This window comes from Parasteatoda tepidariorum, chromosome 4 (genome assembly GCF_982258835.1).
Source record: "Parasteatoda tepidariorum strain Cologne lab strain chromosome 4, Ptep-v5.0, whole genome shotgun sequence".
Lineage (NCBI taxonomy): Eukaryota > Metazoa > Arthropoda > Arachnida > Araneae > Theridiidae > Parasteatoda > Parasteatoda tepidariorum.
The window spans coordinates 69,342,259-69,359,870 of record NC_141758.1 but is presented as its reverse complement, the minus strand read 5'-3'; the positions used below and the strand labels follow the sequence as shown (position 1 = coordinate 69,359,870).

Below are 17,612 nucleotides of genomic sequence, written 5' to 3'. Positions count from 1 at the left end.
CTTAAGATACATTCTTGCTGCAATTCACGCATTGCGTGTGCATGCATAAATATTGATAAAAATTCGTTTTGAAAAGTTGGCAACTAATTCTCTAATATTTCATTTGTATTTATTTTGTGTGATGGTTTCGGATTCGCGATGTTTCAGTTGTTTTTTTAATTTTGACGAACCTTATTTTATAATTTATTTATATTTCTTTTACTTTTTTTCATTTCACTCTTAAAAAAATATTAGTTAATTTAAAATGGCTGAAAATCTTGTTGAATTACTTGGAAGGATATTGTTATCCCATGGTGATACAATTGAAACACGAACTCTTTCTGAAAAGAAGTGTGTTTTAGGACTTTATTATTCTGCTCATTGGTGCCCATCTTGCATAGCGTTTACTCCAGAATTGATTAAATTTTATAATTTATTAAAAACTTGTGATCGCCAAGAGAAATTTGAAATAGTATATATTAGTTCAGATTCCGAAGAAAAACAATTCAAAGAACAATTCAGCTCAATGCCATGGCTTGCTATGCCGTTTTCAGAGAGAAATCGCCAAGTAAAGAAATCATATTTATGTTTTTTTCCTGTTTTCATTGCTTTGTCTCTCAGAATCTATAGACACATGTTACTATAATGAGTCACATTACGTGGTTATTTATTCTTTTTTACTAATCAAATTGCATACTTAAAGTGTTTCAATTTTACTACCAACCTTGAATTATTTTTTAATCTTAAGATCTACAATTTTTAAAAATTTTATTGAAATTGTATTATTTTTAAAAAGAATAAGAAAAATTTCTTTTTCTATTATGGAATTTTTTTAAATATTTAGATAACTATCAAATTTTATGTTCACAAGTTTATTTATTCAGCATTCCAAAGCAAATTATTTACTATGCCATGTGTTCCTTTGGGGGTATTTCTGTATCTATCTGTATTTGCCAACTACACTCGTCAAGGTATCAAAGGGATTTTAAATTTACAGAAATTGTAAAAAAAATTATGTGGAGGATTATGGGGGTGGCTATTAGTTATACAATTCACATTGCCCCTTTCTGTGATATTTCCTTTTTTTAGTTTCTTGTGCCTGACTGCTCAAGTTGCCAAATTTTTTCTCACAAGTACCCATGCGGAAATTTCTTCACCTCTTTTGCTCCACACCAGTGGAGGATATTTCTGTATCGTGCCCTGCCACACCAACTACAATCACCAAGGCACCAAATTAATTTTAAACGAGAAAACTTTTTTAAGAAAACCATGTAAAGGTTTGCCCGGTGTTGGGTATGAGTTATACCTTTCGAGTTGGGCACTTTCTGTGATGTATTTTTTACTTTCTTGTGGGCAGCTACCCGGAAGTTGCCAAGACTTCGTAATTATACTGCCAGAGATCACGATATGGAAATTGTGAATCCTGCACGACAGAGAAATATCCCTGCATCGGGGATATTTCTGTATTGTGATCTATCGTGCCAACTACAATCGCCAAATAGATTTTAAACTTACACATTTTTTCAATTAAAACATGTAGATGTTTGCCCGGGGGTGGTTACAAGTTATACCTTTCGAGATGGTCCCTTTCTGTATTTTTTTTTTTTTTTAAGTTTCTCGCGAACCATTGCCCGTAAGTTTCCAAAGCTTGGCAATTAATCTGCCACAGATCAGGATACGAAAATCTCCCCTCTACATCAAACTAAATAGATTTCTTTAAAAATATATATCGTTCTAAATATATATGTATATATAAAAAGTGTCATATATATATGTCACGGCGAAAGACCGAAATCGGTGGTTGTTGACTTTCACCGGTGAATGTCGACAAACACCAAATACGTCGGTGAAAGATCGAATATTTCATTACATTCTTGTACATTCGGACTCTCACTGGTGTATGTCGACAATCACAGATATGATTTGGTGAATGTCCAAAATATTTATTACATTTGATTTGATATGAATTTATTCGTGGTTATAATTACATTTATTCGATATTTTAACCCTACAATGATGTTTTTTTAAGGTTAAGTGCCACTTCCCGGTATACCCTACAGTGATGTTTTTTTAAGGTTAAGTGCCACTGCTCGGTATACCCTACACTGATGATTTTTTAAGGTTAAGTGCCACTGCCCGGTATATATTTGCCCGATACTCCAAACACTGATGTTTCTTCTAATCTATCGTCAGTAAGTATTTAAATATAGAGTAAATATAAATATATCAAATAAATATAATAATATTAACAAATAAATTAATATAAAATTGGATATAACAAATATTTCGGACATTCACCAAAGCGACTATGTGATTGTTGACATTCACCGGTGAGAGTCAGAAATAAGGGTATTTAGCAATTATTTCGGACATATACCAAGCGACTATGTGAATGTTGACATTCACCGGTGAATGTGGACATTCTCCAGATTTCGGTTTTCACCGAAACATATATATCAAAGAAATTTTTTCCATTTATTAGTGAATCCTATGCATTCTTCAATATAGTATATTTTTTCAAATTATTATTATAGAATTGAATTGATGAGTGCTAAGAAAAAAGCTATCTCCATAAAAAATTTATTTAAGATAATTTTTTTTAAAACCTATATGCTGATTAAATGATTACATTGTTCTGTTTATCATCATTAAAATTTCATAATCAATAAAGTTAGTTTGGCCTATCTTATCCATGTTTAATAAAGTGTATTAATCAGTATGGTTGTTCTTAATATTATAACTACTATTATTGCATTATTTATTTTTGTAGATGGAGTTAGCTAGGAGATATCGTGTACAGAGTATTCCAGCTCTTGTTCTTATTGATTCACAGTCATTAAATCTCATCACACCATATGGCCGTGCTTGTGTAATGGATGATCCTTCTGGTATTTCATTTCCATGGAAGATGAGAGATCCCGTAGAAGTTCTTTATGAATGCTCATTGGTATCATCTTCTGAAACTATTTCATTTGAATCACTTTCTACTCACATCAAAGGCTTGTACTTTTCTGCTCATTGGGTGAGAATGTTATAGATCGAAGCTACTTCTATTAGTAAATAGAAAGTTTATTATAATTATTGAGTTGGTTTTTAAAAGTTTATTACAGTTAGAACTATTTATTAATTTAGCTGCCTCTAGATCAGTGGAATAAAAAGAATTTTTAAATTTTTTTTTCATTTGCAGGCATTTTATTTTTGATAATAAAAAAATCAAGTACTCATTTTTCTACCTTTGTTACAGAGTTTGAAAAATTATAATTTAAAAAAAAAAAAAGGGTGCTGGATAGCTTTTTGATTTAAATTGGGCTAATATTTTTTATTTAAATCAGATCATTTTTTTTATTTTAATCTGTTTTTTTTTTTGTTTTTTTTATTAAACTACTTGTAATTTTATAAAAATATTTAATTTTTTTACAGACATAAAACATGCAATTTTATTGTAAAATAATAGTTATAATTAATTTTAATAATGTAATAGAATAAATTTTAATGTAATGTAATTTTATGCATTAATGCAATTTATATGTATTAATAATGTAATTTTTATTTAAATGTGTAGAATAAGTTTTAAGAATGTTAAAATATATTGAGAACTGTTAAATGCTATTGAAATATTAAGGTAAAATTTTATCTAAAATCTTTAGAAATAATATTTCATTCCAATGTGCTCATATTAAAACCATTTAAATATCTGACTAGGAAATTAACTCACTGGTTAAATGAATCATTGTGCAATTTATAAAAATCTTACGCACACTTAATATTTTACCGTTTTTTTACAAGTTTAAGGCACATATTTTCAGAAGAAGAAAGAATTATAAAATGAGTAAAACTGAACATCTAGAATGGATTTTTTCTAGCTGGGCTATGGTTGTATGACATTTAACAGTTTATCTGAGTGGTAAAGAACAATTTTTAATTCCAAACTAAATTCTGGGTAGAGATTTCACGATCACAACACTCAAAGATGCCATCTAGGACGAAGATGTTTTATGTTTTAACCCTCCTCTTCTCAGTTGTATGGGGAATGTACTACAATATTTTTTTCTTCCATAATATTTTTTGCATTTAATTGTCAAAAATATTTTCTAAATTTTCCACTACGCCTTCTTTTAGAATCATGTTTAATGCAGTTTTCAATTCCATATAGTTTCCTAACTCAAATGTTTTTAATCTATTTGAAAATCAAGAGAGAAACTAATGCACTTCCTTCTCCTATGACTGTCCACACGCTAATGGTGACAGCATGCTAACTGTTGCCATAGATAGAGAGTTCTGCTCTGGGCCACCTGTTACCCATTTTGATAGCCAATATGAAATTAATTAATTTTTAATACTTTTCTTAAATGTATGTGAATGATAAACATTTTTAAGAAATGAACAAAAACTTATTATATTTCTACTTAAATTTCTTTGATTTTCATTGAAAGAAAGTACAGCAAATCTTTTATTATCCTTAATAAATTAAAATATTTAGATTATAGCGATAACATAGGTTTTTAATAAATTTTTATCTATTCTGAAAATCAGGGTTTTTATAATAATACTGCTATATACTATTCAAATTCAATTTTAATATGACTAATTAATCTAATATCCCTCTCTCTCTTTATTAATTTAGCCACTTATTTGTGTAATTTTATTATGTTTTATACTAACTTGGATTATCAAGGTTCTACTGTATTAAAAATTTGAATGTTCTATAAAGTATGTTTTTATTTTATTTATTTGCATAATAATTTGTCAAAAAATATATTTTTCTGTTTCTTTTCTAATATAAGTTTTGTATTTTCACAGTGTCCACCTTGTAAAGCCTTTACTCCTTCGCTTGTGAAACTATATAAAAAACTGAAAAGCAGTGGTCAACATTTTGAAGTAATTTTTGTAAGCTCAGATCGTAGTGAAGAATCTTTTAACAAATATTTTTCTACCATGCCATGGCTTGCTGTGCCTTATAAGGAAGAGCAAAAAAGAAAAGAATTGGCCCATTTATATGGAATTGGGGGTTAGTTGTGGAATGATATCTTAGATTAAAGCTATCAATATAAATTTATAAAAAAAGGAAAAAAAACTTACTCTTAATTTAGTGTTAAATTTTTGAATATATGCTAAGTGTTTTATTTTTACTCTGTGTGTTTAAACGAACTTGAAATCGTAACAAGTTCTAAACTTTTGTTTTATCCTTATTAATTATGATGCTGTGACAAGTGATAGTATGCTTGTACTATGGTTTCAAAACTACATCTGTTTTGAGGTTTTAGGAATTCAGTGTATATGCTCAAACTTCATGCAATTGAAAGAGCAAAGAAAAAAGTTAATTATTTGTAGAGTTATTTATGTTATAAATATTGATATAGTCCCCCCTCCCCCCCCCCAAAAAAAACAACCTAAAACTAAAACCTAAATTTAAGTAGTTTGTATATTTTAGCCTTAATTCTTTTGCATTCATTTATGTTTAAAGCCAGAATTCTTCCTAGGTATAAAAAAGGGCACTCATTTACCACCATTAAATTTATTAAAATGTGTAATATTATGTAATAACTGAATTTGATTCTCAATTTTTAAATTACTCTCTTATACTATTTCATAATATATATTTCACAAAGTAACTCACACTCATTATCAAAATAACAGAAAATTTGAAGCTTTTGGAAAAGGATTAATTGATTCGCAGCTTAAAAGCTTTTATATATATATATATATATATATATATATATATATATATATATATATATATATATATATATATATATATATATATATATATATATATATTTAAAACTGAAAATATGAGAAAATAAACATTTAAAGATGCATTTTTAAATAAAAGGTATTTATTTAAAAAAAATAATTGTAAAATTTAAAATGATTAAAAAATTTATTAATTTCCTCCCTTTGAAACAAAAAATGTTAATATCTCTGGGGCCAAAAGTGTCAGGTAAATTTTAACTTTATGACTAGAGAACATAAGAAATATCTTACTAAAATGAAGGAAGGAAATTAAAGTTAAGTAACTAATCAATAACTAAATAAATTAGAAGTGAACTTTTCATTCAAACTGGTTTTGAAGAAAACAACCTTTTCCTGAAAAGATAAAATCAAAAAAAGGGTGTGTTTTTAATGGATGACGGTTTATCTTTGCAAAAAGGCCAGGTAGGATGCACTTGAAGGGATCAATTGGCAGGAGAGCAAGCTGTGTTTCTAGAAATGCTTTGGGAAAACGCTGTTTAAACTTTAAATAATGTATTTAAAATCATAATTATATTTTTTTTAAAGTATTGAGAGAAATCAGAAGCTTTTAAGTGGAAAATTCAGCTAATGCAAGCTGCGTGTTTAAAAATAATTAGTAAAAGTTACTTTTGCTTGTTAGATTTTATTAATATTTAAACTTTTTTTTTTCAAACATTAAATTTGATGCAAACTTAAAGAAATAATTTCTAACCAATTGAAGATTCTACTAAAATTCTCTTATTTTCATTGACTTTAAATTTCCAGAGGAGGAGGTCATCTCTGTTAAATATTAAAATATTCTTCGAATTATGTCGAAAATAAACTGTAAATTTCTTTAATTAAAAGATGCATAATATAAAAATGAAAGAGTAAAAACCAATAGATTCAGAGTAAGAAACTAAAGCATATCTTCACAAGCAGTTGTTAGTACATTCTGAAGGGAATGTCAACTGTGGAAAGTGTTGCCTCCAGATTTTAGTTCAGTTCCTTATTTTTATGTAACTCAATTAAATGAAATTTGCACTTGAAAGATGTTGAGCTTTTGAACCATTACTTTTTTATTTATTAAAAAAATTGAGATACATTGGATAATATGTCCTTATCATACAAAATGTAACATTCTAAGAAATATGAGTAGAAATTAGAATATAGATTTCTATGCCATTTTTATTCTACTGTTAGCTTATATAACATATTTTTATCCTGCATTAGTTAAACAATTTGAGTTATTGTTCTATATTTAGTTAGGAATTTTAACAATTTAATTTAGTTTTTGTTTTCAGTTCCTCTTTTTTTAAAACTATTTCTGGTTTATTTTAGGAATTCCTTGTTTAGTTATACTTGATCAAAATAATTCCATCATTACCAAAGAAGGTCGTTTGGAAGTTAATGAAGATCCAGAGGGTGAAGTATGTTTATTTCAATTTATTTTTGTTATAAGCTCTTAAACATAAGCTATTGCTGCTTATTTTGTTTATCTTGTAAAGCTGTCGAAATATATATGCCTATATATTTTTCTTCAGGAATTTCCTTGGCGACCAAAACTTGTTGATGAACTTGGTGAAAAACATATATCCAAGCTGAATGAGGAGCCTTGTTTAATACTCTTTACAAGTAAGATTTTAAACATTTCACCATTTTTCATTTGTTATAGCTTTATGTATAAGAACACAAGGATTTTTATTGTTTTATATTTCATATTTTTTCTCTCTCAACTACTGTGGTTTGTTTCTTACTTTTATCTTTCCATTTTTTATCCGCAACTTTATGCTTCAAATTTCAAATCATTTTTGTTTCCTCTCATTTACAACTAGCAAGTCTTGAAAATTACCAGCTGTTTTTGAGTGCTTGAAGTATGCTGACTGTATGACCATTTGTATATTTTTTTAGCAAATGAAGTTTTTAATCAAGTAATTAAATACTATTGTTATTTTCTAGTCATGGCATAACAGCTGATGTTAATTTTTAGCCCAAGCATTACACTTTCTTATTCTTATTTAGCATTTTAATATTATTGTCAATAGAGATCATAAATTTCCACTTTTAATTTCAATACTTAATTTTCTACTCGACGTTGTCTCTTTATATATTTTAAATTGTCGAATTGCTCATTTATTGTTATTTCTTTTGTTTAATATAGATACCAAATTTCCACTTTTAATTTCAATACTTAATTTTCTACTCGACGTTGCCTCTTTATGTATTTTAATTTGTTAAATTTTTCATTTATTGTTATTTATTTTGTTTCAGCTTGTGAAGATAAAGAACTTGAGCTTGCGCATTATGCTTTACTACCTGTCTCAGAAGAGTACCAAGCACGAGTAAAGAGGGCCTCTATAGAAGAGACATCAATACCGAAGTTAAATTTCTTTTATGCTGGTGATGTGAGTATTTAATTTATTTTTTCCTGAGACAGGAGGCAAAAATTGATTTCCATATTAATTACTTAGATCAAAAAAAATTAGTAAATAAAATAGTTTACATTTTGATGATATATATGTGTATATCAGCGATTTCCAACTGGCGGCCCATTTGTCGCGAATGGCCCACGAAGCCATTTTTTGTGGCCCGCGAAACTAAAATATAGTAGTTGTCATTTTTTTGCGGACAATTTTTTAGGACATTTCTACTGACATTTAAAATACTTTTCTCGTTAATAAAAACCTAATTTCTTCGTTTCTGTGAAATTTATCATGCCAACGGTGCAAAAAAAATTATTTCTCAGGTTTTGCATCCAAGAAAATATTTATTCAAATACAAAAATAATCATGTATGTTGCTCTTTTCTATTTCATTTTTTTGGTATTTTGTGAATATAATTTAGCATTTGTGTATCAGAAATTTTCTCGAAGAAATTCTCCGATTTAACTTTTTGAAACCACTCATTTTGGACGAAAATATTTACACACATATTTGTAAATTTTAAATTTGAAATGTAAGTATCTATTCTCTGGTGGTTGCAGCAGACAAACCTTAATTTTGTCATTGAACATTTTGTGTGCTACTATGTAAGTTTTAATACGAATCTTTTAAAGTTATCTTAACAATTAGATATCTGTTGCACATTAATTGTTTAATGCATGAGTGCACATTAAAGTTATTGTAACCCGAATTTTTTAATATGCAATTAAATATTTTTAAAAATCTACTTCTTATTTTAATTTGTAATTCAATACTTTTGTTTTGTACAACTTGGTAAAAATCTGACTAATATTTAATGCACCTTCAAACATAAAAGAGTCCTATATAAAATTTTGATAAAGTTGCGACTCGCCATTTGATTTGTGTTTTTAATTGTGGCCCCCGGCCCCATGTAAGTTGGAAACCCTTGGTGTATATTAAGAGCTTGGTTTCAATGTAATGAAAAGCCACTTCTAAATTGTTCAAGAAAGCATTATTTTATAAAAGGTTTTTGGTAAAAAACATTATGTTGGCAATAAGTTGTTTCAGGATAGTGTGCTAATATTAGTGTAAATGTCCGATTTTGGTCAATACGTATATCTAGAAACAATGCTAAAAATCATTCTTGAGTGGCAAAAAAATTTTTTTGACTTACCACTATTTTGCCTTGAAGTTTTCTTGCTTACATATATAAATATTTGATTGTTAACTAAATATATATTAAAATTTCTTCATGATATTATTTTGTTCGGTAAAATATTTCACCATTATAGGCTGACATCTGTGATTCTGTTCGTGACATAATTGGTTTTGGAGAAGAGTTTCCTCTTCTAGTCATTTTAGACATCCCAAATGGGAAGAAGTATATTCATGAAAACTCAGATAAGATTTCGTCAGATGTAATTGGAAAATTTGTACGTGATTTTATCTCTCATAAATTAACGCCTCTTATAATCAGTAAATGAACATTGTACATAAATATTTTTATAGTTATAGCAGCTATTGCTGATAGTAGAAACATTGTGTACGTTCAATATGCAATCATTTAAAAAATCTATATCAATGAATAATTTTCTTTTCCAATGTTGTATTTTGATATTAATTATAAATGTAAAAATTTCTTATCAATGCTATTTTTAGATTTTTAAGTATTATTCTGGATATTATCAATTCAATATATATATTACTACTTACACTATTATGAGAAATAATAATTGTTTTTAGATTTTTTTTTTAATTGAAAAATGGGAAAACCATTAATCTTCATCAATATTTTCATTCACTGTTAGTCATAATTCTTTTGACTGTGTGTCTGTCAAAGAAAGACATATGTATTTAGTATTTGCAATTTTTACCATATCATTTATTTTATTTTATTATTTTTGAAATCTTTCCTACTCTCCTTATTTTTTTTTTTTTTAATTTATAGCCCTCTCTTTTATTTATTTTATTTTTTCAATTTCTTTTTTTTTTCTCCAAAAAAGTTTGCATGTGCTATAGTCTTATTATCTCACCAGATCTTCTAAATTGAAATTCTCCTTTTAAATATTGTTTGGCATTGTTATTAGAAAATTTCCATGTCAATTGTATTTAAAAACGAATATCTTCTGACTTTTAAACGATAAACATTTACTGGAAGTTGGTCGTGAAAAATTCACAAATGAAATATATTTACAGTAGAAATCTGATTATCTGACATCAAGAGTATGTCGAGAAACTGAAATAATTGAATGATAAGATATATTTTCTAAGAATAGTATAAATAAAATTGTTAAAAGTGCATTGCTAATATCTTAAAATAAATAAATATGTTAAACTCTCTTTTTATACTGTGCCTCTTAGAGAACAAAAAAAAAAGTGATATAACTAAATCCCATTAAAATAACAATCTGATACATGTTGACTCTTACTTTTTAATCAATGTATGATTAAATGGTAGTTTTCAATGCTACATCATGGTTCATATATTTGTAATTTACAAATATGACATCATAATTGAAGATCTTATTGGATAAAAGCTCAAAGTGTCATTTTGGAAAAAACTTGTGACTTCTATAGGAAAGATCTCATTAGTCTTATTTTGTATATCATCAATTCGTTTTTCCAAGTCTTTAAATTTCTCAGACCTCAATGGATAAAACTGTTAAGTGACAATTTACAAGTATTTTCTTTGTAGAAGAAAGTTCCAAGTGCATAAGAAAGAAAGCCTCTCTCTTAGCTGCAAATTAAACTGTCAAGAATGTTGGCACGATGGTGCAAGCAATTTGGAGTTTTATAGATTTCACTTGTTGGAATCTTGTGAAGAATAAATAAAGACAAAGCATAATATCTATTTCTTATTGCACATGTGTAAATTTTAAAACTAATTTGCTCATACATTATCTAGCCAAAAGTATCAGCACTCCCACTTAAAGCATTTTGATGTGGGGGTGTTTTTCATGGTTTTAACTGAATCTCTTCGTTCCTGTGGTCAGAAATAGGATCTGTGAGATGTATATGGAGATTTCGAACAATGCTGCTCTTTAAACTCCATATTTAAGGAAGTTAGGCTAATATCTTTTCCAGTAGGATAACTGTTCCATTCACACATGGAGACTTGTGCAGCTAGGCTTTAACACAATTGGTGTTCAAAAACTGGTCTGGCCTTCTTAGAACTCTTATCTAAATGATATAGGACCCTTTGCAAGTGAATTTAAGCGCAAGACAAATTGTGGCCAGCTGAGTTGACCATCCTCACTGCCAGTACTCACTTTAGATGTGATGGATGCTTGAAAGTCAATCCGTATTGCCACCTACCAAAAGCTTCTCATATCTTCTCACGTGTGCAATCTAAATGCAAAAAGGGAACCAACTTTGTACTATTTGTATACCTCAGTACTCCCAGAGTCTGTAGCACTGGTTGTTCAGATGGTATATTCACTAAAATGTCACTTAAAGTTTTCATCCACTTTGCTTTTCAATTCAAATTCATTTGATATATTTACTATGTTTTTAAAACATGCTACATATGAATCAAACAAGATTATTATTGCTGCTGATTATATGGAATCTTGATGTAGGTTAAAACATTTTCAATTAAATAGCAAATAGTTAAGTTAATTAATTTTCAAAATATTGTTTAATATTTATCATTGCTATGTTCTTGTTTTACTGAATATTATATCAATATTTATTGTGTAATGGACATCTGTGATTTTTTTTATTGTTTCGTTTTTGGAGCAATTGTACAAATTTTGAACCTCTCTATTTTTATGGTGATCACAATTGTTGTAAGTGTATGAAAATTCTCCATTTTTGTGAAAATATTTAGAAATTAATATCTATTTTCTAAAACATCAGTTATACTAATGCTATAAAAGAACATGTTTTATGCATTAACTGAACTTGCTCATAATGTTGAAATTAAAAATATGTTTAGCATCAAATGGAGCAAATTTCTACACTTCTGAAAACTATTTTGAACTGAGTAAAACATATTCTATTCTTTAATTAGTAAATCATTTATCCTTATGTTTATAAAATTACTTTTTTTCATGGTGGTCAATTTTGTTAATATTTTTCTAAAACTATTTTGGGCAATCATTTTCAATTACCAAAATTTGCATTCATACCTTTGGTTATATTCCTGCCTTGCAAGTGAGTTATGGACTATTTATTTATATTTCACAACATGAATAGTTTCTTAATACCATAGCTATTACACCTTATAATATCTATGGGATCATCATCATCATTGGCATGACAGCCCAGGGTGAGCCTTAGCTTTCTCTGGAACATTTCTTCATGTTGCCAGATCTTACCAGTTCAGTACCCTGATTGTTTTAAAAACTGCATTAAAAATGTCTAGCCATCAAAATTTTGTATACCTACCAATTGCTCTGCTACCAGTTGGTTTGCGTTTGAATAATTTATGTATTGGGCTTGTTTTATTTAAACGGTTATGTGTCTTACAAATCTCATTCAGTTTAACTTTATAAATTTCACTACACCAATGTCCTTATAAAATTTTTAAATGTCTTTATTTGTTTTTCTTCTATTTATCGAATGGTCTAAACTATTGTACAAATTAGAAAAAATTGAAAATGAGACTTTTAACTGGACTTAGAAAATAAGCTTTACATTTATTTTAAATAAACTTTACATTTTTTTAAGAAGAAATTTTTATGGTTTTTTATTTTCTTATGGTTAAAAATTGTATTATGCAACAGTAATTATATTAACCCTAGTCATTTATTGTTAGGAAATTTTTGAGACACAAAATGAGAATTTTTACTTAACTAGTTTGATTCTTTTTTTTCTTCTTTTCTCTACATTGAATGTTTGATTACTATTCTTATTTAATAACAAAAAAAAGATATAAGCAGTGCCTGTTAAATATTTTTAGAAAATAAAATACATTTTAAACAAATGTGAAGTAGTTTTAGTGATTAATCTTGTAGCTTTTGCATTTATTCTGTTAAAAAATAGATGTTGATTCAAAATGATTTGTTCTTACTTTAATTATACTCGCCTTTCTGCAAAATTTGCTTTTTCTAGTCATTTTTGTAAGCAATTGTATTCTTTTGTCTATTGTGTGTTCTTTATTTCATCAAAGTATTATACCAAAGATTTTTTTATGTGTCTGTAAATCATTTAAGCTTTATTGATTGTTTTGTTAGTTGTTTTCGATATATTTATACATAATATGTTGTATGATTATAAAATTTATTTATGAAGCTTTTTGACATGCTGGTCTTACTCAACTTTTGTTTCTTATCTATAAATTAACTTTAATTTTAATAATACAGTCAGACCTCGATATTAGGTCATCTGCATATAAGGTCACCCCGCATATAAGGTCACTTTTCCAAAGTCCCGGCCCATTGAATAGGAATTCTTTGTTGTAGATTATCGGATATATGGTCAAGTTTTAAAAATCGTTATCGCTTATAAGGTCATTTTTATTTGAGGCGAGGGGAGCTCTTTTATCACAAAAGCCTATTTAACTTCCTTACAAAGCAATTACCCACTTCTGAAGCTACAATTTCTGAATTTTTTTCACAAGTTGTGGACAGTGAGGACAATGACAGTGATCCTGAGACTGTAGCTGTAACCCAAGCGGAAGCCTTCAATGCAATAAACGTCATACAAAGTTTTTTTACAAACCATGAGGGAGCTGAGGAACATTTTGAGAAGTTACAAAATCTAGAAAACATTGTTCGATAAATGAAATCAAAAACGAGACAGACCTACATAAATGATTATTTTAAATAAAGTAAGATATAATGAATGTATGTACACTTTGAGGAAATTTGTAAATAGCTTTATTTTAAATTATATTTTTTTTAAAAAAATTTGACTTTCTTTAATTTTTTACTAATTTTATTAAAATTTATTGACTTAAATATTTAATCAGCAGGTCGTTTTCGTTTGTATTACCATTTTTAAAAATCATAATGTGTACGATTTGCTTGCTTAGTTATGAACTGCTAATGAATCGGTTAAAAGGTCACCCCGCTTATAAGGTCACTTTTGCGATTTCCCTTAGGGTGACCTTATATCGAGGTCTGTCCCGCAGTGGACTGATCGTTAAGACACGGTTCTCAGCAGATCACCGAAGTCAAGCATCACTGGCTACGGTCAGTGTGCGGGTGGGTGACCACTTGGATCAGTCTGCGTAGGGACCGAGGGTGTGCGGTATTGGTCCTCGTTAAACTGTGCTACCGTAAAGTGCTCGACTTCGCTCGCAGGTCGTCGGGCTACCGAAGCAGGGGTGCCATCCCCTCCGCAGAGGATCAAAATTGTGATGGCATGTCTTCGGATCATCCTCAGGGATGTTTCCCAGACCGTCGCCAATAGCCCATTGTGCAGCTCTAGTGCGACGTAAATTAACAATAACAACAACAACAACATATATCGAGGTCTGACTGTAATATTATTATTAATATTTATAATATCATCAATAATAAATTATATATTATTAAATAACAGCTTTAAAAATTTAATTATGTTTCATGAGTTCAAGATATAATGGTTTCTGTAACAGAAAATTGTATCATGAAATGTGCACAAATTTATGTAAAGTAAACAATTTCATTTCACATAATTATAAGAAAATTTGTGATAAAATTTTTCTGTCTTAGTAATTCAAAATCTATTGCTTAAACTTTTTACTATGTGAATATTTGTTACATGTTGCTGTATATATTCTCTATTAGAAGTTTTAAAATTCATTCTCGTTTCTATTTTTCATATATTACTGTGGTTTTCACAATTATCGTTATCATAAGCATTCTTTTTGATTCTTGGCGTGATCTAGCTGTGCCAGGTTTTATTCAGAATATGACATCTAAGTGCAGTGATTTTTTTAATTCTTATTTAAATTATATTAATTATTGGCACTCTTTTTGATTCTTGGCTTAATCTAGATGTGGTAGTTTTTATTAAAAACATAATATGATCAGATTTAAAGCATTAAAAGTTGAACATTTTTACCTCAAAAGAAAGTTTGTTTCGACTTTGCAGAGCACAAATTTTGCTGATGTCTGCTTTTTTTAAGCATATTTTGGTTGGAGTTCATCTACTTTTTATTCTAATATTTTGTGCTTTTTATTTATTTAATTTTTACTTCATTTGTCTGAAAAATGAAAAAGTTGCAGAGGTCTTCATTTTTGGCGACTTTTGCTTGCACCCAGCTAACCAAAAAGTATCCTTTTTAATTTTTTTATTTATATGTATATTATTTTGTTAATTTGTTTTACTCAATGCTCCAATATTTTTTCCTAAAATTATATATACAAAATATGCAACAATATATAGGGCAAAATTAGGAAGTTTTGTACTGGCCAGTTGTTTTTTCAACAGAAGCCTTTTTTACTATAAGGTTATTTTTTTCAAAAATTGAATGATTAAAGAAAATGTTGTTATTAATAAAGGAAGCATTTCTTGAAAAATGTTAAGAATATAAGCTTGAAGTAAAGTAATTTTCAGAATATTATAAAATATTCATAATTCCATATTTATTTTCTAAAAAATAATAATAATAAAATACAAATGAAGTACTTGTTCAACTAAGAATATAATGACTAGCAAGCAGTGTTTTAATCGCCATTCGCTGTGTTTAATCGCCTTGTGGTATCCATTAATTTTGCCCTATATCACAGTGATATGTATTTTCATGAGTGTACATAATGCTCAAAACATTAAATGTTATTAATGAAATATTATAAGTGATGGAACTAAATGCCTGCCATGTTTTACTTAGAAATCATTTTTATACGCAACTGAATGCATAAAATAAAAATGCAAATAGAATTGTATATTTTACATTTATGTATGGTTGATATAAGCAATAAACAGCAGAAAATATTTTACTGCATTTTATTTTTTGACATTCACCATGTTTCTGAAACAACGACAAAAATTAGTTTAGTTTCAGGTGATATGAGACTTGTCTAAAATACTATTTAACATTTAAAATTACTTAAGATTCCAAGAAAAATAATTGTTTTTACTAAAATATTTGCTGAACCTATATAATTTAATCATATAATAATTACATAAATTTATTACTTTCTTCTGGACTAAGAGGCAGAATAGGCTTGGAAACATAAAAATGTCTAAATTTTTGAGCGAAATATGTGATCTGTGCAGAAATTGATAGACGTTAACATATGAATAAATGCTACAAAGCCATTTCTGTAATAAGTTGAATTCTATGGTGTATTTTGGGAACCGGGATGGACTTAATCAGTTACATTTGTAATGTTTAGAAGAACTGTTTTGCTTTACCTGCAAAATTCTATAAAAACCTTTTTAAAAAAATTATCTAATTGTACACTGGCTGAGTCACATCATCAAAAATACATAACAACTGAAAATTTTATGAAAGAAATTTCAGGCCGTGTCAGCCCAGTGGTTAGAAAATCAGGCTCCAATCCTTCAGGAGGGGTTTAATCCTAACTCTGTTAAGACCCACCGAGTTTGTGCGATTAATATACATGCTCGTAAAATCTGTGGAAGTCTTGTGCTTGCTGGCGGAGCAATGCCATGAGTACAGGGTTCTGGAAAAAATGTCCATCCTCTTTAGTTCTATCTCTAAATTCAAGAAGTGCCCTTTACAAATGAATGGTGCTGCCATCTATCCGTGGAGTTATGAGGTAAGACGTATATTCAACTTAGCGGTGCTCTTTTTATCAAACGAAAGGCACTCATTGGTTTAATTCACAAAAGGCCAATGGATGGCAAGCTTGGCTTGTTCAAGTGACGTTAGAAACAACAGAAAGAAATTTCACATCTTGTATATTTAACAGAATTTGCTACTATAAAAGTTTGTTGTCCTATAATTTAGATAAAATGAATCTCAGATAAGTTTTTCATTCCCAAGTTCTTTAGAAGAAATTGTTAATCTGACTGCTAGATTATTCATGTCCCTAACACTTTCGTTGCCGATCACACGATAGAGGGTGACAAAATTCTTCCCTACAGTTTGTGTCAATAAAACATCTAGTGGTAGTAAGAGATGCATATTGTTATCCAAAAATTTTTGGCAGAATATTTGATTTTTTTCTCATGACAATAATACATTGTTTATTAAAATAAACTTATTGTAAAATTGAAAAACTAAAATGGTTGAAAACTTAACTTAGATTTTGTCCTTATAGATTATCACATTTCAATGATAGATATGTACTATATATAGTATAACCTCCTAAACATACATCTGGCAGTAAACGCTTTAACATGGGTACCGATTTAGCATATTATGTGTATCACTTTATGATTTGTTAATTTATGGGGTTTCATTATTAATTTATGTGATCAATTTGTCTGATCAGGGTGCGTAGCGTTTTTAAAAAGTGCTTAAAGGTGCTTATTTTCTTTTTTAAAAGCCCTTAAAGGTGCTTTTTTCATTGGGTGTTTTTAAAAAGTGCTTAATTTTCCCTTTTCCAAATTGAGATTTTTCCTTTACCATGTTGATTTTTCCTACGGATTATGCAGAAAGACACTTTTCACATTGTT

General features: G+C 28.4%; 1 protein-coding gene across 3 annotated transcripts; it reads left to right on the top strand.

The window, feature by feature from the left end:
• The first annotated feature begins 91 nt into the window (after positions 1-91).
• On the top strand, positions 92-15,960 carry LOC107456933 (nucleoredoxin). Of its 3 annotated transcripts, none has more exons than XR_011637033.2 (8): positions 92-547; positions 2,750-3,001; positions 4,780-4,987; positions 7,033-7,121; positions 7,236-7,326; positions 7,963-8,096; positions 9,386-14,156; positions 14,513-15,960. XR_011637033.2 is itself a non-coding variant. In XM_071182409.2 (7 exons), the coding sequence occupies exons 1-7, from the start codon at positions 245-247 to the stop codon at positions 9,575-9,577; spliced, it is 1,269 nt and encodes a 422-aa protein (XP_071038510.1). In that variant the 5' UTR covers positions 92-244; the 3' UTR covers positions 9,578-15,960. The 3 variants fall into 3 exon arrangements, 1 of the variants encoding a protein (XP_071038510.1); XR_015433121.1 differs by lacking the exon at positions 92-547 and adding an exon at positions 1,901-2,171; XM_071182409.2 differs by having other exon boundaries at positions 9,386-15,960.
• Positions 15,961-17,612: the final 1,652 nt, after the last annotated feature.

What these genes read in the sequence shown, in the direction of transcription:
- LOC107456933 (XM_071182409.2), top strand. Translation starts at nt 245, where the DNA reads ATGGCTGAAAATCTTGTTGAATTACTTGGAAGGATATTGTTATCCCAT. An exon ending in TGTACTTTTCTGCTCATTGG is followed by an intron (nt 3,002 to 4,779) that starts GTGAGAATGTTA and finishes GTATTTTCACAG; the next exon opens with TGTCCACCTTGTAAAGCCTT. An exon ending in ATGAAGATCCAGAGGGTGAA is followed by an intron (nt 7,122 to 7,235) that starts GTATGTTTATTT and finishes ATTTTTCTTCAG; the next exon opens with GAATTTCCTTGGCGACCAAA.